The 20068-nt window shown below is 41.4% G+C and overlaps 2 protein-coding genes across 2 annotated transcripts in view; one reads left to right on the top strand and one right to left on the bottom strand.

Moving 5' to 3' along the window:
* The window catches only part of LOC133366912 (serpin B4-like), an 86269-nt gene extending 83256 nt beyond the window's left edge, over positions 1–3013 (bottom strand). The window contains exon 1 of the mRNA XM_061590466.1: positions 2939–3013. Coding sequence (XP_061446450.1) covers positions 2939–3001 — 63 coding nt within the window. The 5' untranslated portion in view covers positions 3002–3013. The remainder of the gene's footprint in view (positions 1–2938) is intronic.
* A 280-nt stretch (positions 3014–3293) lies between these two features.
* Positions 3294–19174, top strand: LOC133366906 (serpin B3-like). Its single transcript, XM_061590454.1, has 8 exons — positions 3294–3327; positions 9382–9566; positions 12031–12081; positions 14288–14431; positions 15429–15546; positions 16188–16330; positions 16611–16766; positions 18058–19174. The coding sequence occupies exons 2-8, from the start codon at positions 9399–9401 to the stop codon at positions 18445–18447; spliced, it is 1170 nt and encodes a 389-aa protein (XP_061446438.1). The 5' UTR covers positions 3294–3327; positions 9382–9398; the 3' UTR covers positions 18448–19174.
* Positions 19175–20068: the final 894 nt, after the last annotated feature.

The following is a 20068-nucleotide window of genomic DNA, read 5'->3' as shown; positions in this document are numbered from 1 at the left end:
TCATCGTCAACAGGTCAGCTGCTTTCCAGAACATCACATCCTACTTTGAACAAAATGCCCTACATTATATATCAGCTTAGCAGCCTGTCAGCTCTCCACCCAGAACTACCATATTGTGCAGCAGTCCCAGCACCAGCAGTCAGCCACATTGGGCACTGGCTGAGGGCTCCAGAGCCTTGGAAGGGCCCTTCACCAGTCCAAACTACCTGTAACACCATTTACTGTCATCCTCACTGGCTCCCCAGCAGCGTTTCAGTGGTGGCCAGAAAAGGCAAGTGGTCCGCCATGAGCCCTGGGTTGGTGGAGAGGCTGTGGGGCCCCATAGCTGACATTGTGCCAACCCGCCCCCCAAAACTCTTGCCCTGGCCCTGTTGTGCAGTATGACCCACAGTAATCCAAAACCCAGCTCAAATTCTTCATTCACCTTTTCTCTGCATGATTAGCAAGAATAAAATATGAAACAAAATGTTGGACACATTTAAAATCTTTCCAAATCTGGAATCTGCTTAGGGAAGGGCTGTTACTTGGTTCGATGATTCATATGATCAGTGTTGTTTCCTCATGGAGTAATTCTGGCTTCTCTGACCTCAGACTGTCTGTAAGTTTCATCATCAATTGATTGTGCTTACTCTTCATTCACATATCTGATACTGTGGCAGACATAAATAAATGGCTGCAACCATATTTCACCATAAAGCAGCTTTCCTGAAGCTGACGCCTTTCCAGCTTTTGGACTACATCCATTCAGCACCATCCAGGACAGACTTTGGATGTTCCACCACATATTTGGCATGTTTAAGGCCAAGCACAGCCTTAGTGTGTTTCTCTGCTGTACTTATATAATGAATAGGATAGGAACATTAATGTGAAATGCACTGTTCTCTGCCAGAAAGCTAAGACAAAGCTTGCCTCCCTTGGAAATACATGTTGCCCCTTCTATGCCCCCCAGTTATATTTTTCCTGATGCTGCCACCACCATGCTCACCTCCCATGCTGGAACATGCCTGGAAGCAGGGCTGGCCCAAACATTAGGGAAAATGAGATGGCCACCTCAGGAAGAGAGGGCAGTGGTGAGGTGTCAAATGATAGAGCTGTGGATTCTGCATGGCTTCCCTTGCACTCCCTAAGCTTCCCTATTACCCTCAGGTGTGGTGAAACATGCTCTCCTATCACCAGTGTTGAAAAAGATTCAACTGCTAATTCAATTGGATTTTGTAGATGGAATGGGAGAGGATGCCATCTTGTCCTTTGCTTCAGACAGCAAAATGTCTTGGAAACAAGCCAGAATAGAAATAAAATATCCCTTACGTTCAAACATGAATGTAATGCACAAATGCCAAGATAAACTAGATATAAATAGTAAAATGCTACATTTTCAACCTAAAACTCAGCACAGTACATGAAATGTTCCTAATATTCTCCTGGGGACATCTGTGAACACATGGAATGCCAAGCACATTTCAGCTTGGTCAGCCTTCTTCAGTGGCATGTATTCTTGTACAGCCGTTGTGTATGCATGAGTTCAAATATCTCAAGATTATACAGCCACAAGAGTGGCTGTATACTATAGCCAGAGTGGATTTTTCACATTCCGCAATGTTAAATTGAAAATACCCCCATGTCATTCTGATGCTTCCCATAAGCTCATTTCAAAACAAAACCTTACAAAACTTATAGTCCTGATCTCAGAAACGCTTGCTTAACAACCCTCTTAATTTTCATGGCGATACACAAAACAGTCAGAAAGAATAGTCTGCAGTGGACATCAGGAGTGTCCCACTTTGCATAAGATAAAACAGTGGGAGGTGAAATATGTTCTAGCAAAATTCTAGGTGTGCTCTATGTTTTTAATTGATGATGCCCGCCTTTCCTTAAGTGAAGTGGTTTAAGCATAGTAGGTTGAAAACATGCATCTTGGACGGGCTAAGTTTGTTTTTTTCCAACAGCTAGATTCTTTGCTTAAGTAGCAACATATTGTAATCAGTCTGATTTTACATGAAAGCAGCAGTTGCAGATTCAACTGTTAATGCACCCAAAATAAAAATAGAACATAAGCTCCAATTTGAAACACAAAAGGCTGTCTTCACCATCATATGACACTGACCAATAAAAAGGCATTGAAATTAATAAAAATAAGTTTGACACAGGTTTCTAGAATGAATAATGAGAGAAATAACATTTTCTATATTAGATTCTCTGTAGAAATAGTAACACAGGAATGAAGCAGAGTAAGAACACCAACAAACATACAAATATGTCATTCTTCATCTTTGGAGATGGCAGGTATTGCCACCACTCACCATATGCTCAGAGGCACATGTTACCAAATTCTTCCAAGCTACACAGGAAGTGGATTGGACTGTGAAAGACCAACCCAAATTGTGTCTGCATTTTGACAACTTTGTAGGGCAGTACAATATCTCAGAAAGGAGGTCAAGTGTCTATAGCTGCCCAATTTCCCTGCTTTTTAAAGTTTGATAGAAATATCTGTTGGCTAAAAGGTTTTTTGCCTATTAGTGAATATAACCCTTGCTTATGGCGAGGCAAAATGTCAATGTCTTCAAATTGCAGTAATTCACAGTCACCAATATTCAAATATGACACCCAACGATCGTATTACCGCAGATTTTTACTGCAGTTACTGCAGTTTTTTAAACGTGCTGTGGATATATTATATTCTTATAGTTCATGGATTTAGTCATCTAAAGTTTCTGTACTGTATACCTTTTATATAAAATTTGTAATTCCCTCTTTTTTATCCTTGTTTTTACTTTTTATTTTCATAGCAATGTTCAGCTTCTTCCTTATTAATGGTAAATATTAAATATATGGCAAATGCACTCATTGCATTATAAGCATCAGGTTTACTCTATACATTAGTTTAAAACATAGCATATTCACTATTTTTCATTTGTTTACTTTGACTTTTGTGCTTTACCAGCAAAATGTCTTGGGCCGGCTCTGCCTGGAACCTGTAATCAAGAAGTAGCTCCTGGTCCATTCCAGAAATGCTTCTCCCCTATGAGGATTGGAAGACTATATTCAGGGTGATATTCCAATTAAGAGGAAACTCTTCCCCACCTCTAATCACAGGATGCAACGCGTAGATTTGCCCCAGTCTCCTACAGTAAATTAGCTTGCTGTTGCACAGATTCGTTTGCATGTCTGAGATCATGAGTCAGTACTCCAGGAACTCCCAAAATTGCCCTTGTGTGTGTGACAAAAACATTCTTTGATTTTTATGCAAATTTGCAACTTTAAATACTGGTGCCTTGTAAGGCAGCACATCAGCCACACAGTGAGAGAATCATTTCCACAGAAGAAAAGGTAAGATTCACATAGACTTTTCTCTCTTGTGTAGATTGAGAAAGCTTTTGAGGTATGTTTGCTTTTGAAGAGTTATTTTTAAACAAACCTGTAATTGATGTTGTTTGCCAAGAAAATTCGGCACCTTAGAAATACAATTGTGGTATTATTCAGGATTTGGAGAATAAACAGAATATTCCACAAAACATGGGCACAATGCAAAAAGGCCCAAGTATCTTTATTTATTCATTTGATTTAATTTAATTAATTAAAGGCAAATTCCATGCTAGCGATAATTAGGAAAGGTATTGAAAATAAAACAGCCGATATCATAATGCCGTTGTATAAATCTATGGTGCGGCCGCATTTGGAATACTGTGTACAGTTCTGGTCGCCTCATCTCAAAAAGGATATTCTAGAGTTGGAAAAGGTTCAGAAGAGGGCAACCAGAATGATCAAGGGGATGGAGCGACTCCCTTACGAGGAAAGGTTGCAGCATTTGGGGCTTTTTAGTTTAGAGAAAAGGCGGGTCAGAGGAGACATGATAGAAGTGTATAAAATTATGCATGGCATTGAGAAAGTGGATAGAGAAAAGTTCTTCTCCCTCTCTCATAATACTAGAACTCGTGGACATTCAAAGAAGCTGAATGTTGGAAGATTCAGGACAGACAAAAGGAAGTACTTCTTTACTCAGCGCATAGTTAAACTATGGAATTTGCTCCCACAAGACGCAGTAATGGCCACCAGCTTGGATGCCTTTAAAAGAAGATTAGACAAATTCATGGAGGACAGGGCTATCAATGGCTACTAGCCATGATGGCTGTGCTCTGCCACCCTAGTCAGAGGCAGCATGCTTCTGAAAACCAGTTGCCGGAAGCCTCAGGAGAGGAGAGTGTTCTTGCACTCGGGTCCTGCTTGCGGGCTTCCCCCAGGCACCTGGTTGGCCACTGTGAGAACAGGATGCTGGACTAGATGGGCCACTGGCCTGATCCAGCAGGCTCTTCTTATGTTCTTATGTTCTTATGTTCTTAATTTCATAAAAACAATAAAATACAACAATCACATTCATTTCCCCCCAAAATTAGATAGATTAAACATCTTAATTTATTCCTTAAAATATTTATTTATAAAATGTGCTGGTCTTGTAGCTGCAGTGTGTTCAGGCTGGTGAGATGCAAAAGAAGACAGGACTCCTGGTACATAGGCTGAGGGGCACAAGGCCAGGTTTCCATGGAGATGAACCAAATACTCAGCACATCAAAAGACATTTCAAAAGACAACAGAGACCAAATGAGCATTCCATTGTGAATGTGTATTTGCAAATCTTATTTCTTTCTTTATTTTTTATTCATTTATTTGATTTATATCCTGCCCATCCTCCCAGTAGGAGCCCCGGGCGGCAAACAAAGCACTAAAAACACTTTAAAACATCATAAAAACAGACTTTAACATATATTAAAACAAAACATCTTTAAAAATATTTTTTAAAGCTTTGAAGGTTTAAAAACATATTAAAAAGCAATTCCAACACAGACGCAGACTGGGATAGGTCTCCACGTAAAAGGCTTGTTGAAAGAGGAAGGTCTTCAACAGGCGCCGAAAAGATAGCAGAGATGGTGTCTGTCTAATATTTAAGGGGAGGGAATTCCAAAGGGGAGGTGCCACTACACTGAAGGTCCATTTCTGATGTTGTGCAGAACAGACCTCCTGATAAGATGGTATCTGCAGGAGACCCTCACCTGCAGAGCGCAGTGATTGACTGGGTATATAAGGGATAAGATGATCTTTCAGGTATCCTGGTCCCAAGCTGTATAGGGCTTTGTACACCAAAACTAGAACCTTGAACTTAGCCAGGTAGCTAATAGGTAGCCAGTGCAATTCTTTAAGCAGCAGGGCGACATGTTGGTGATATCCTGCCCCAGTGAGCAGTCTCACCACTGCATTTTGCACCAGCTGCAGCTTCTGGACCAATCTCAAGTGTAGCCCCACATAGAGCACATTACAATAATCCAGCCTGGAAGTTACCAGTGCATGGACAACAGTGGTCAGGCTATCCCAGTCCAAAAACGGCTACAGCTGTCTTACCAGCTGAAGCTGGTAAAAGTCACTCTTAGCTACTGAGGTCACCTGAGGCTTCAGTGACAAAGATGGATCCAGGAGCACCACCAGACTACAGACCTGCTCTGTCAGAGGGAGTATGACCCCATCCAAAGCAGGCAATTATCAGAACTCAGGAACCGCCAACCCACAGTGTCTACCTGGTTTGGACATAACTCTAAACCATAGTTTAGCATTACATGAATAAGCCTGCTTCTTCTCTTTCTCCAGCATAGTCATGAGGAAATTGGAAACATCTGCTTCTACATTCAATTTCTGTTTGTTGTGTTGTCTGAATTGGGTACTGTGGTTGGTTTTAACTGTATTTTATCTGAACAGGTTGGGATCATAAATCAAGGCTTGAAGTTTGCCTGTTCAGACAAGCCATCCTTAAAAATAACCATGGTTTGACCAGGTTTGGACATAACAGCAAACTGTGATTACTTGACAATGCGAGCAAATGTTCCCAATCTTCTCTTCATGGTTGTGCCAGAGAACATACTAAACTTATGGTTTACTGTTACTGTCCAAATGCAGCCAAAAATAAAAATGTTGAAAGGAAGTAATACCTGCTTGATCTAGATTATTTCTAGCTTTGTTTAGTTTTACTTCTTGTAAAGAAGTTACATGTGAAAAAGAAGACAATGTAACTCCAACATGTGGAGAAAATTGAATAAGGCTTCTGTTTTCTGAATAAGGCTTTTGAAAATATTAGTCCAGGACATTGGAAAGCATGATTACACATTAAAGTTCACACATAAGAAAGTTCGCATTGGGGAGATGCTATACAAATGCTCAGCATGCAGAAAGCTTCAAGTAGAGTTCAGTTTACAGTTTTGTTCACATTAAAGAATTAAAGAGTGAGGAACGATATACATACTCCATGTGGGGAGAGAACTTCTGTATAAGCAGTAACCTTCAAAGCCTCACAGTAAGAGCTTCAGTGAGAACTCAAGCCTTACTCCCCCATCAAAGAATGCAACTTTAAATACTGGTGCCTTGTAAGGTAGCACATCAGCCACACAGTGAGAGAATCATTTCCACAGAAGAGAGTGGAAAGTGTTTCAGTCGCAGCACAAACCTTTCACAGCATTTTGGAATCTATGTGGGAAGAAATTATGTAGATACTGAAAGTGTGGAAAGATCTTTAGCCAGAGCACACACCTTAGGTTACATCAGACTATCCACTCCCAGGAGAAACTACATGCTTCATGTGTGGAAAGAGCTTCAATATATGTGCCAGAACCTTACAAAGCATCACAGAATCCACACAAAGGAAAAAAACATATAACTGGTTCAGTGAAAGAAAGCACAAAACTTAAAGCATCACAGAATCAACATGTGGGAGGAACCATGAAAATGTTCCATGTGTGGAAAGAGCTTCCGCTAAAGTGCAAGGCTTGATGATCATGAAAACCTTTTCACACAGGAACAAGAATGGATGAATGCTCTGCATGAGGAAAGAGCTTCTGCCAAATGGGAATCCTTACTTCCCATCAAATAATCCACATGCGGGAAAATCTTGTGAATCCAAGAAACAATAACAACAACAAAACAATAACTATTATTATTATTATTATTATTATTTAGACAATGTCTTCATTTCTTTGTCTTCAAGGAATCTCAAAGCAATGTACACAAAACAAATGTCAAATACAATTGAACATAATTTCAAAACTTTGTACAAAGTAACAAAGTTACCATACAGGTACCATACAAAAAAATAACAAAGCCATGTACCAAGATACAAATCAATACCAAAAAAGAAAAGAACCCCCCATCAAATCAATATCCAATATAAAACACGGAAATCAGAAATAATATAAAGGAATCTCAAAACCCATATACAAAACTGGAGGTCAAACACAATACAAAGTTATCAAAACAATACACCAAACAGAACTGAAATAAAACAAAATAAGAACCAAATCTCAAAATGTTATACAGTACAATGCAACATATGAGCATACTGTTGTGCGCCACCCCAATGTCCGAACAGTGAGAGATCTCCAGGGTCCCTGCGCTTACCCAGGGTTTGGTTTCCTTGGAAAGAAGGTCAGTGGAGAATGTGGTGTATTTTAGGAAATATGTTTTTTGTTTACACACATTCCAACCTGAGGTTAAGGTTCAAAGCATTAGCAGTCCAATAGATCTTGCTTTTCCACCAGGCTTACAGGAGGCATCCTAAAGCCATGGTGCAGGGAGCCAGCCTCTCTGTGTCTCCAGTTTCCATCCTTTCCTCAGACTCAACTAAAAACACAAGCCTCTATTTTGGCCCCAGGAGCGGGGACTCTCCTGAAGAGTTTCAATAACTATAGGATCTCCCAGGCCCATTCGCCAGTTAATGGGCACTTGACGGACCCATTAGCCCACCTGCCCTCTCTATTAGATTAACAAAAGAGACTCATCTGACCAGCGGAGCAGGTTTCTCAAGTGTACAGCCCACCTTCAGGTGCAGGGTCCCAAATCAGAGGCTGGAAGGGTACTCCTAGCAACCATCTATCCCAACCCCCCAACCCATAACACTACAATCCAGAGTCACCTTGTGAGCCTAGTCAAGCATTTAATGAACTAGGGGGATATAAACAATTAGATAAAGGAACATCCTCACGGACACTCTCCCTATTCTTTTTATCTAGACTCCCAAACCCGTATGTAGCTTCCTTTATAGGGCAAGTCTGAAGAGGCTTATTTGATTTCAAACTATCATGAGAACTTATTTCTCCTTTCGTTGAGGCTGTGACTATTTACTTTTAAATTGTTTGGTCCCTGAAGGAGGGTAATAGGTCTTGTAATAGCCATGTGACAATTCCAAACTGGAATGTGATTTTGGGAAAGTCAGCAGTCTGGTGGGGGGGGGGGACGACACTAGTGTATAGTTCTGATATCCTCCTTGAGTTTCATGGGGGACTTTAGTGGCTGCATAGCACCAAATAACTTAACATCAGAAATGCTGTAACCACACACACACACAAAAGTATGGGGGACCGAGGGAGGTTGGAGAGTTAAGATAGGAGAGGGAGGGGTGGAGAGGGAATAAGGGATGGTATAGTCTTATTATAATAATGTGAAACCCCCAATAAGCTATAGATTTTAAAAAGTAGGGGTTTAGAGAGCCAGTGTAGTGTAGTGGTTAGAGTGTTGGACTACGACCTGGGTGACCAGGGTGTGAATCCCCACACAGCCATGAGGCTCACTGGGCGACCTTGGGCCAGTCACTGCCTCTCAACCTCAGAGGAAGGTAATGGTAAACCCCCTCTAAAAACCGCTTACCATGTAAACCCTATTCATAGGGTCGCCATAAGTCAGGATCAACTTGAAGGCAGTCCATTTCCCCCAAAAAAGGGGTTTAGATATGCAGGTGGAGCCTTAATCCAAGGTCCAGAAGATAGTACATTCAAAAGTAGTACATAGGAATGCCTTATGCTAAGTCAGACGATTGGTCTATCTAGCTCAGTATTGTCTACACTGACTGGCAGTGGCTATCCGGGCTTTCAGACATGAGTCTCTCCCTGCCCTGCCTGGAGATTCCAGGGATTCAGTCTGGGACCTTCTGCATGCAAGGCGGTTGCTATGGCCCTGTCCCCTCACTGAACTATGGCCCTTCCCGCTAAAGCTCTTCTCTTCAATTAAGACTTAACAATCAACAGAGAAGCCACTGGATGGGGTGGGGCTTCAATAAATGTTCAAAATATGGTCAGAGGGAACTTTGGTTTAGCAGCCTTCACTTGTAAGTGATTTCAATGAACTTTGGTTGACAGGTTTGTACTGCTGTTCTTATGGTTTTAGCTTTCTGGATTTTGCTGCTGTTTTAAATAATGAAATGTCCTTCCAAATAATGAAATGTTTCATTGTGTCTCAATTGTTTTCTATAAAGTAGAAGAAATCTGATATTAAATGCAGTGAATATCTTTCTGTGGAGATATTTATTTAAATATCAGGCACCCAGAAGAATTAATCAGATTATTTTTGTCCCAGGTATCGTCATCTGCACCATGGCCCTCCTCTCTGATGCAAACACCAAATTTGCCATAGATGTTTTCAATCGAGTTCTGACAGAGACTCCGACAGGAAATATCTTTTTCTCTCCATTCAGTGTCTCAGCAGCTTTGGGCATGGTCGATCTCGGTGCCCGAGGTGACACGGCTAAGCAGATGGAAAAGGTAGGAACCCACACACAGTTGCCTGTATGAGAAGGGTCATAGCATGCTAATGCTTTTGTTGCAAGTGCCAGTTAATACAATGGGCAGTGGCTGACTGAGTCCTACTCAGAGCAGACCCATTGAAATCAATTGACTTTAGTGAGTCATGACTTAATGTAAGTCCACTGACTCCCATGGTTCCACTCCAAGTAGAGCATAATCCCAACTGTGTGATAACACTAAGTAGAATATTTTCCCGCCTCTTTTCTGAGCTGTGTGGAAATCAGCAAAAAAATGCTTACCACAAAGTGCTTTTCGTGTGAGCATATGAGGAGGGAAATTACCGTGCTATTGCCCTGAATCATGTGGAATCTTTCCTTGCTAGCAATTCCTCCTCTTGGATGCCCTTGAATTCCTTTGCTATAAAATGTACTTTTAAAATGTATATCCATATTGGATGAGAAAAAGCCCTCCTGCCAAACCCCCTCCCAGAAAGCTGTGGTGGAAGAGAGAGAAACCGGTGATTGGGGGGGGGGAGAAATAAAAGTGAGCATGGCCAGAGGGAAAAGTAGGTAGAGTAATGGATGTGACTCTGACTAGGGATGGGATCTGTTGGCCGGTGCCACTTCAAAAACATCGACCTAACAGGTGGTATCGATTCGAGTTTGTTCTTTGTCCACTATCCACTACTTTTACTGGTCTGATTTTTTCTCCTGAAAAATACTGACATTAATATCAATGTTTTGGAAAGGATATATCTAGATTTTGAAAGGGCATACTAATAAATGCAAGAAAACATCAAAACAGAAAGGAAAGCAGATTCACTGTCGCCGCCTCTGCTTTGACTGTCATGGTACCTGCAGAGCGGTCCTGGAATGATGAAGAAGAGGACGACAACACAGAGTGGGACCCAAGGGAGGGTCTGAGTACCTTGTAGTCAGGAAGTGCTGAGGCAGTAGACTTCAGTACTTTTGACAGGGACAGCTCCTTCCTCTTAGCTCCAGTCACAACAGAAGGAACGCCAGTGGATCAGGAGCCCATCATTTCTTCTCACCTCCACACCCCCTCTCCTCCCAGAGGAGGAGGGTCTCAATGAAGTGCCATCACCCCCATCGCCTCACACATGCAGACAACTGAGATGCAGCTGGCCCCCACTTTCCCACCTCAAAGGAACGCTCACTCCTCTTCTGTGACACCTGCCTCATGCAAGTAGAAAGTGCTCACCTGAACCTACTTAAGGGTTGTAAAGGGGTCTGTCTAATTGCTGTGACAACATCTTAGCTTTGAGTAGTCATGCCTAGTTATGCCGTGTACAGCTGCAGAATCTTGTGTGACCTGTATGCTAATCCATGCACTGCACTAAACTGCAGTTTTTCATTAAACATACTGGACACTAAGGCTCTAGGGCTTGCCTTTTAATTTCCATTATAGGCTTGGCTTGCTTTCTCCTGCTTGGAATTTAGGTTATTGGAGTGGAGGGGTGGGTGACAGAAAGTGAGAGAGAAACCTATACTGCTGTGCTGTAAGTAAAATCAATAAAAAAAATTATGATTGAGAGAATATTCAAGATGAAAAAATGCAGTGTTGGGGGAAAGGCGCTCAAGTTCAGAGCAAACAGGATCACTCCACAAAGATGGAGAATATGCAGACCACTGAAAAATCCAGTGCTAAAGCCAAATTCAACAGAATTCTCACCCATCCCTAACTCTGACCTACATTCCAGCTATATACACACCTCCATCCAGACAAGGACAATGATCACAATTTAGGAACACATTTTAGCTAGGCAGAAAGCACTTGCGGAGGGTACAAAGCGGGCCCGTGGTTCCTCACCCCAGCCAGTTTAAACACACAGCCTTTCCCTTTTTGCTGAATTTACCCAGGAGGAATTACTAGTACAGAATGATCATATCCATGTTGAGGGGGAATTGTAGGACCAGGAGGATCTTCACAAGACGAAAGGCAGCAGGGAGAGCAGGAGTTTCCAGAAACAACAGCAGATCCAGGATTCACAAGTACTTTGCTGGAATATTCCGGTTACAATCTAAAGAGGCAATATGTACGGAAGCCTCTTCAGCATCCTTGTGGTCACTGCAACTCCACCAATGTCCTAAGTTACCCCACAAAGAGCCCTTGTGCTTTGTCTCCTCATGAGGGAAAGGGACATAGTTTCGTGGTAGAACATCTGTTTTATGTGCAGAACGTCCCAAGTTCAATCCTCGGCATCTCCAAGGAGGACTGGGAGAAACTCTTACCTGAAACCCTGGAGAGCCAATGCCAGTCAGTGCAGACAATATTTAGCTAGATGGACCAATAGTCTATTTTCCTATAGGTGTTCCTTCGGGGGGAAAATGATTTCTTTGGTCCACTACGTCCCAGCAAAAAAACAAAAAAAGCTTTTACTGTATTGAATTAGGAAGAAAGAAGATGCTACAGTGAACTCAGTTCAGAACAGACGTCTCTCATTCTACATTTTGTGTTGCAGGTTCTTCACTTCAATGAGATCACTGGATCGGGAAGCTCAGTGAACTCATGTGTAAGAGGACTGGCACATTCTATCTATATTGCTAATTCAGTTGGGGAGGGAGAAAACTGATCTAGCTATTTACCCTTCAAAAATGTGAGATAATCCTCACATTTGTCCATCCGTGAGATTAACCTGTCTTGGAACTCAACCTGGTATAGTGTGTGGACTAAGAATTAGAGCTGTAAAGGCCCTGGGTGACATCTCACCTCTGCCAAGTACCTCAGGCCCCATCCTCACCAGCAATATACTAACTTAATACTAACCCACCATAAAAGCCTATTGATTAAATAGCTGAAATGATGTATGTAAAGCAATAGTAGTCAGTGGAGTAGGGGCACTCACCTGACTGCTTACCAGGAGGGCAAGGTGGTGACAAAGGTTGACTTATTGCACTGTGCTGACCTGGCATTCATCTCACCCATTCCTCTCTACCTGCCAGTAAGGAGCAGCAATGCAGGAGACTGGAGGTCAGGAGAGGACCACAACCCTGCCCCGCCCACCATGTAATGTGCTATATAAATGCTAGAGCTGAAGTTTGTTTCTTTGTATTAAACATTTGGCATCCAGACATGTATGTCCTAAAGCAGGGATGAGGAACCTGTGGCCCTCCAGATGCAGCTGGGCTCCAAGTCCCAACACTCCAAGTCTGCATAGCCAACAATCAAGAATGATGGGAGTTGTAGTTCAGCAACATATGGAGGGCCACAGGTACCCTATCCCTGTCCTAAACAATATTTGGCTGGGAATAATATAAGCGCTTAAACTCAAGAATCATGAAAACGCACCATTATGGGGAACTCTATCCCTCACATGCCCCCCCAAAAGGCAGTTATTTTCTGTCTCTTTCATGGGGGAAATAGGTTTTGTTTTGTTACCCAGCACCACTAGAGGCCTTCTTTAGATTCAGATATATTAAAACCAACTCTTGAAACAACTTAAAAGAATTATAGGGGATTTTTGTGCATGGTAGCCCCTTCAGAGGGTATGAAAACTGCCAAATCTCAGGATAGGTGTAGGGTGGGTGTGGGGAACCTTTGGCCCCCCAGAAGTTGCTGAGCTTCAACTTCCAGCATCCCTGGTCCTTGGCCATATTTGCTGGAGCTGATGGGAGTTGTAGTTCAGCAGCATCTGGAGGGCCAAAGGTTCCCCAAACCTGGTGTAAAGATTTTCCTGCAAGGGTAGTATTTATGTTTTAAGGAGGTCTTTTAAAAAGATTAATTTATTCGCACTACAGTTTTATATGCAAATTGCATGAAACTATCATACATCATAGAGGTGCCCCTAAGTAAGAAAGCTGCCCACTTTTAGGAGATTAGGAGGATGGGATTTCTGTGCTAGTAAGTTTTAAGATCAATCTGACATGGAGAACTTACAAAGGATTTGCTTAATTCCCCTGTGGTTTTCAAGGTAATTTTATAAAAAACATCATATATTGTAGAGGTGCCCCTAGATAAGCTTCCTCAAAAACTCAGGAGGATTGCTGCAGTAATTATGATGAATAAAAAACTGTGGTTTGAGGTTTGGTTTTGGTGGTTTTGGGTCTTTTGCTCAATTGATAATGGACAAGTTCCTTTCTTCTTCACCCCTTCCAAAAGCAATGTGCCTGGAAGTCAAGAAGAAAAGAAGAAAGGAGAACCCCAGAAAAGTTATTTCCTGTGTTGGTCAGAAAACTATGTCCCCTCCCAGATCGTAGTGGCTGGTGAGGCAGCGTGGGAAGGCTGTATTGCTTTCTTGGCTTCCCAGTGCTGTGGATTGCTGCCGCTTACCAAGAGGGAGAAGGGCAGGGAGATTGGTGCACAGCAGTGCAGGGTGGTGGACCAAATGGGAAGCCAGAAGAGCAATGCAACCCCACCCTGCCGCTGACCAGTTGCTTCTTTCCCCTCATCCCACTCCTCCCTTCCTCCCTGTCCTCATCTGAAGAGCTTGTGGAAATGTAACGTTTTGAAAGAGACAGTCTGAATCTCTTAGTTCTCAGGATGTCCAAAGCTCCAAGCCAGCCCTGAGGCCTCAGGAGAAATCCAATTTAGATGCCCTGGAGAACACCTGCTTCACCTCAGAAGAAGCCCCCAACTCTCCATATCTGCCCAATTTGGCTCGGGATTTGGGATTCGTCCAAACCAGATGCATACCCTTAGTAAATAGTTGTTTGGAATATATAGGGAGCTGTATTCACTAGAATATACCTGCTCTACTAAACTGACTTTGCTATTTAAAGGCTACAGAGATGAAGTGTGATAAACCCGGAGGACCCCACATCCAGTTCAAAGCACTCCTGTCAGCCATCAACCAGCATAGCAAAAATTATACCCTGAGCACTGCCAATAGACTGTATGGAGAAGAGAAATATACATTCCTGCCGGTAAGGAATAACATATTTCACCCTATATTAACTCGTGGTGGGTGGATGAGAAACAGGGGCCATATGAATTTGGTAGCAATGTTCTTTTTTGCAAACATGAGTGGTCCTGAATCCTGATTCAACTAGAGGTATGACTGATGACCTATAGAAACAAATGGGTCAACTTAAAGAAGCTTGGTCCTTATACTTCCCTCAGCTAGCCTTGTGCTCTGCGGTACAGTGGAGGACATTGTCCAATCACCAGTGTTAGATTTAAGTAATATTCAGCTGCCGGTTCTGTCAGCTTCTATAAATGGATTTGGAAGGGGGTTATCTTCTCATTTACCTTAGGTACCAAAATGTCTTGTGACACTCTTGTCAAGTCTGTGCAATTTATGGGCCCCTCACAGCCCATCAGCCGTTTATAAAGCTCCTAGTTATCTTTGCAGCATTAGACGATAAAAATAGGGCTGTACAAGTCACTAGTAGGGTTGGTGAAATTACATGTGATAATGTGCCTTCAGTCAGTAGTCTGGATGAATGAGGATGTTCCCCATCTTTGCACCCCAAATCCTCATTTAATATTTATTTCTACATCCTTAGAAGTCAACAGAGTTCCTCAAGGAACATTTAGGAAAAGTAACATGAAATTTGTTACACTATGTTTGTTTAATGTAAATGTTAATGTTCAACAGGGTTGAAATATTTTACTTTTAATTATAAATAAAATGTTGGACTTAGTAATAAAAATGAAGCAAGAGTACTTATAACTTTTAAAAGCATACTTATTCAAATTTTAGCTATGTTGTATCATGTGGGGAGCTTCTCCAGTTGACAAACACTGTGTTAAATAGTTGGATGTCAAGATGGGGAAATTTATAAGCCATACCAAGCAATAAATTCCCATTTATTACATATAATGATCGTAGCTCCTGCTGCCCTTAGCTGCTTTGGGATGAAGGGCAGGGTATAAATTGTAGTATTGCATTAATATATTTTTGTCTTTCACTCTCTGCAGCAATACTTATATTGCACAAAGGAAATGTACCATGCTGAGTTGGAAAAGGTTGACTTTAAGAATGCAGCTGAGGAAGTTAGAAAGAAGATTAATGCTTGGGTTGAAAGCCAAACAAATGGTAAGGAAGCACAAGTTAATTCTTGCTTATTGGGGAACTGATCAGCTAGCGGAAAGTATGGGGGAGAAAGTTGTTCGTCTACATTTCAATGCAAATGTATCTAATTCACACTTCTGATACCAATTTGTAAACCAAAGTGCAGTTAGCTCTTGAAATGTCCACCTCAATGAATTTTGCAATGCAGTTCTCCCCCACACACACAAAGCATAAAAAAGCATATATGTGTGCAAAGTTGTAAACAAACTTACAAAAATGTATTCTATTAGGGAGAATTGCTTTCAAACATATGTGTAATAAGCACAATTTCATACAAAATACATATAAATGCTCATGTGCACTTTTTCTTTTTTAAAAAATCACAAACTAATGTTGAAATGAGGGGAAATTAACTGACAACTGCAAAACAGAAGACTGAGAAACTGAATAAAATAGACTGATGTGTTCATCCCTAGGTAGGAATACTCAGTGTTCCCATAGGATGTAAACAGGCTGTGGGATCTTAAAATGTACACAAGAAACAAATTCTTTACTGGCTAGCATTGCTTCTACAGTGTTAGTTTCATGTTTTAGATGTTATCTGTTGAAAATTGCATTATAGAAATGAATATGGATTATTATCCCTTGAATTCATTTTTTACAAGGAAAAATCAAAGACCTGCTGCCTAGTGATTCTATCGATGCTTCAACTCTCTTGGTCTTAGTGAATGCTATATACTTTAAAGGAAGTTGGAAATTCAGATTTGATAAAAAGCACACCCATGAGGCAACTTTTTGGACTGACAAGGTACAGTAAAAGCTTGTGCAGATGGGAATTTTGTGTATTATAGCCATCAGTCTGTCTAAAAATAATTACTGGACCCTTGTCCGTTGTGGAATACAGAATAAGTTTGTGTTTGACACCAGCATTGGCTGATGTTTTCAGGTGCTTAGCTAAGAAGTTATAACACTGGAAATCATTGTAACTGCTCTACCACACTCAACATTTCATACAGTATATAGTCAGCTCTTTTACAAATATACAAACAGTGCTATTTTATACTTAATTACTGCTTTCTCCACTACAGAATCAGAGCAAAACAGTGCAAATGATGTCTCTGGAGGGTGAATTCAATGTGGCTAAAATGAAAAATCCGCCAATGCAAGTGCTTCAGCTTCCCTACGACAACAATGACCTGAGTATGTTCATTCTTTTGCCGGACAACAGAGGAGGTGCAGATGAGGTAATTTGGTTTGATTTCTGAAACTGATAAAGGAATTAAAGTGAACGTTCAAAACTTTGTAGTGGATAGTAAAGATGCATATATATATTTGTAATAGAGTGAGAATGAGAAATAAAGAGTAAATTCAACTGATTCCCCTACGCAATTACACGTTAAACAAATCTTGTAGAACTATGGAGAAGATATATTTGAACTACTGTTTCTGTTCTTATATGCTTGTCAAATGTCAATTCTGTTTTTATTTTATTATTTTTACATCCGGCACAGCAGTTCAAAAGGTTATCAATGTCAGGGTCTATTAGTGCTAGCATATCTTTGGGTGTGGCTAGCACAAGGGGGATCAAATTCTCATCAAAGACTAGGATAGGTTACTGTTAATAATATTCCAGTTGTTTAGGTAGCAGTCCAACCTCTGACTACTTCCTGGTGGAGCAAAGCTTCATGGAGTGGTGAGAGCACTGATGCAACCGCAGCTCTGCTGGGCATGGTGGCAAAGGCAGAAGGTGGGGAGCAGGCAGGTTGCTCTGCCAACTTGTTGCTGGCATAGTGACTGGGTCTGGATCAGGCCCATTACCATCCCCTGATGGTAATGGGGCCAGCTCAGGATCCAATGGACCCAAGGTCAGCGCGGCCCCTCCACCTCCTTGCCCTCTGGATGCCATTTTGGGCTTTCTGCTGGCATTATTGCCTGCCTGCACATTTGGAAGGCAGCAGGGGAACCTCTGTGTCAATGGAGTGATGCTAGCATCACAGGTGGTGCTGCATGGAGCTCAGCAGCTGCTCAGTCCAACCTCCCCACCCCCTATTTGTAGTAAAGGGCGTTTGGATTGCTCTGTTAAACACTGATAGTGCAATCCTTTGCATGCCTGTTCAAACGTAAGCACCAATGGGCCTCACCCCCTGGGAAATGTGCCTAGCATTAATGCACTTTTCAATGACCCAGAGTGTTGCCATTTGTGTCTGTTAAAGCAGAAAACATAACTTAAGGACTCCAGAGGAGAGATAATCAGCATTACAATGACCTGAGTACATGCTACTACATGTAAGGATACTCCTCTCTCCTCATTCATTAAAATGTTTTCACAGAATATTTTTGAAGAAAGCACTCCTTGTACAGATAAATGTAATGATTTTCCCACCCAAAAGCTTTTTGACAAATGATATTGGAGCTTTGGATAAATATTATTTGCCCATGCTTTAGTGAATGAACGTTTGTCTTTCCCCATCTTCCTGTTTCATTTCTTGCTGATTCTCAGTTGGCATTGATTATTTATCTGTTTTTACCTGTTAGATTGAACTCACCTACACAAAATTTCAAGAATGGACCAGTCTGGAAAAAATGCAGAAGAAAAAGCTGAATATTTTTGTGCCAAAGTTCAAGCTGGAGGAAGCTTATGACCTTGAAAAGATTTTAATAGCTTTAGGAATGACAGATCTGTTTAGTGATGAAAAGGCTGATTTATCTGGCATGACAGGAAGCCATGCCCTGAAGGTGTCTAGGGTTGTTCATAAAGCTTATGTCGAAGTCAATGAAGAGGGTACAGAGGCAGCAGCTGCCACTGGTGTGCCATCTACCACAAGCTTGCCTCCTGAGTTCAGGGTTAATCACACATTCTTTTTCTGTATAATACACAATCAAACCAAGAGCATCCTGTTTATTGGCAAGTGTTCCTCACCATAAGTAACAGGTGCTTAAATAACAAGTGTCCTCTCTATATTTGTTGTAAAACCTAGATGTTAATGTATTTTGACTTCCCTCTTTTCTTGGGCTAACACTTTTTGCCCTCTTTAAAAAAGTACAAAATCCTAAAACTGATCTCCCTTTGCCTACATAGGGAGTAGACCTTAAACACTTGGGGCTTTAACAAGAGGAAATAGGAATGATGGGTGAGAGAGCAGCCTCACTTCAACACCAATCTCCCCCCCATACAAAATATCCCAAAAGGTATATAGGAAAAGTATACTCACAAAGTATAGGAAAAAAGGGGTATGATTTCTTTTATGAAAACACCCTAATGTGATCCAAGCATAACAGCTCGTCCTAAGTGACAAAAGTCACTCCTTGACACCCAAATGAAAAGTTTCTCCTTGTGCTCTCTCAGTGTAAACCAAATAGTCTTTTTTAACACCTTCTTCGGCAGTCACAACTTCTGGTAAGTGGAGTGAAAGAGGAGGGGGAGTGAATGGGCAGTAGAATGCGAGATGATTGGCTGAGTGTTTAAAATGGCTGAATGTATAAAAGGAAGAGTGAGAGTGGAATCGGGGGGGGGGAGAAGAGAAAGAGTGGATTGCTTGGTGGGGTTTAGAGAGTTGTTTACCAGGAGGGAGGTGGAGTTCCGATTAGGATTGAGTAAAACCATATGCTTATGTGCCTTAAGAAGAAATCTTGTTAATCTTGTTAGCTTTGTTATCTGTAATAAATACTTAATTTGGTTTACCAAAGGCCTGATCCTTGGCTGGGGTTTCACAGACCAGAAGGGAGGGTAAGGTAATGACCAAGGCTGAAGGGGAACTGTAACAAATGGTGGCAGCGGTGAAGAGAATAACAATACCAGTATTCAGAGTCTCTGGGAATACTAGTATTGGGACGTTACTGGTGGTTGCCTAGCAGGGGGATCTGTTGAGATCTCTGCTAGAGCGGATAGGTAAACCATAAGAGAGTGCGGTCCGGACTGGTGGAGTCCCTGGTGGTGTCTAGAGACAGGCAGTAACCACGAGCAGGTAGGAACCTGACAGGGAGAGCCAGGGAAGGACGCATCACAGGGGTCTAGTAGAGAAGTATCTGTTCTATATTTTTGTAAACCACACCTAGGTTGAAGTTTACTTATAATTAACCTAATTATTAAATATACTAAATTATTAATATATTACTAAATATATTAACGTATAATTATGAATATAGAATTATCTTTAGATAATTTAGAATTATATATCTTTTAAAAGCAATAGCGTATGTCCTTCCTGCCCTTGTCTGACTTGTCTTTTAGAGTGTAAGCTTCTTGAGAGCAGGAACCTGTCTCTTTTTGTTAAAAAATCTGTAAGATGCCCTGCATTGATAGTATGGTGCAAATAATATGCCTAATCATTGTTAAATTATCAGGGAAAAATTATAACAGTTCTAAAAAGGGATTTAAATGGCCCACAGGCAACACACATATGTAAGTTGCACATTGTGGTGTTACGTTGGTCACAAGAACTGCTGCATATAAAACACATTTTAGTTAACATCTCATCACATTTTGCTCCCACACAAAGAAGACTCGTGACACAAGACTGGAATAATGTTATATTTATTAAAATAT

This window comes from Rhineura floridana, chromosome 1, assembly GCF_030035675.1.
Source record: "Rhineura floridana isolate rRhiFlo1 chromosome 1, rRhiFlo1.hap2, whole genome shotgun sequence".
Classification (NCBI taxonomy): Eukaryota; Metazoa; Chordata; class Lepidosauria; order Squamata; family Rhineuridae; genus Rhineura; species Rhineura floridana.
Note: the sequence above shows the minus strand (reverse complement) of the source record. Positions and strands in the feature narration are given on the sequence as shown.

Coding starts and splice junctions, on each gene's coding strand:
- LOC133366906 (XM_061590454.1), top strand. CDS start 9,399: ATGGCCCTCCTCTCTGATGCAAACACCAAATTTGCCATAGATGTTTTC. Junction 16,331..16,610: donor CAACTTTTTGGACTGACAAG/GTACAGTAAAAG, acceptor TCTCCACTACAG/AATCAGAGCAAAACAGTGCA. Junction 16,767..18,057: donor ACAGAGGAGGTGCAGATGAG/GTAATTTGGTTT, acceptor TTTACCTGTTAG/ATTGAACTCACCTACACAAA.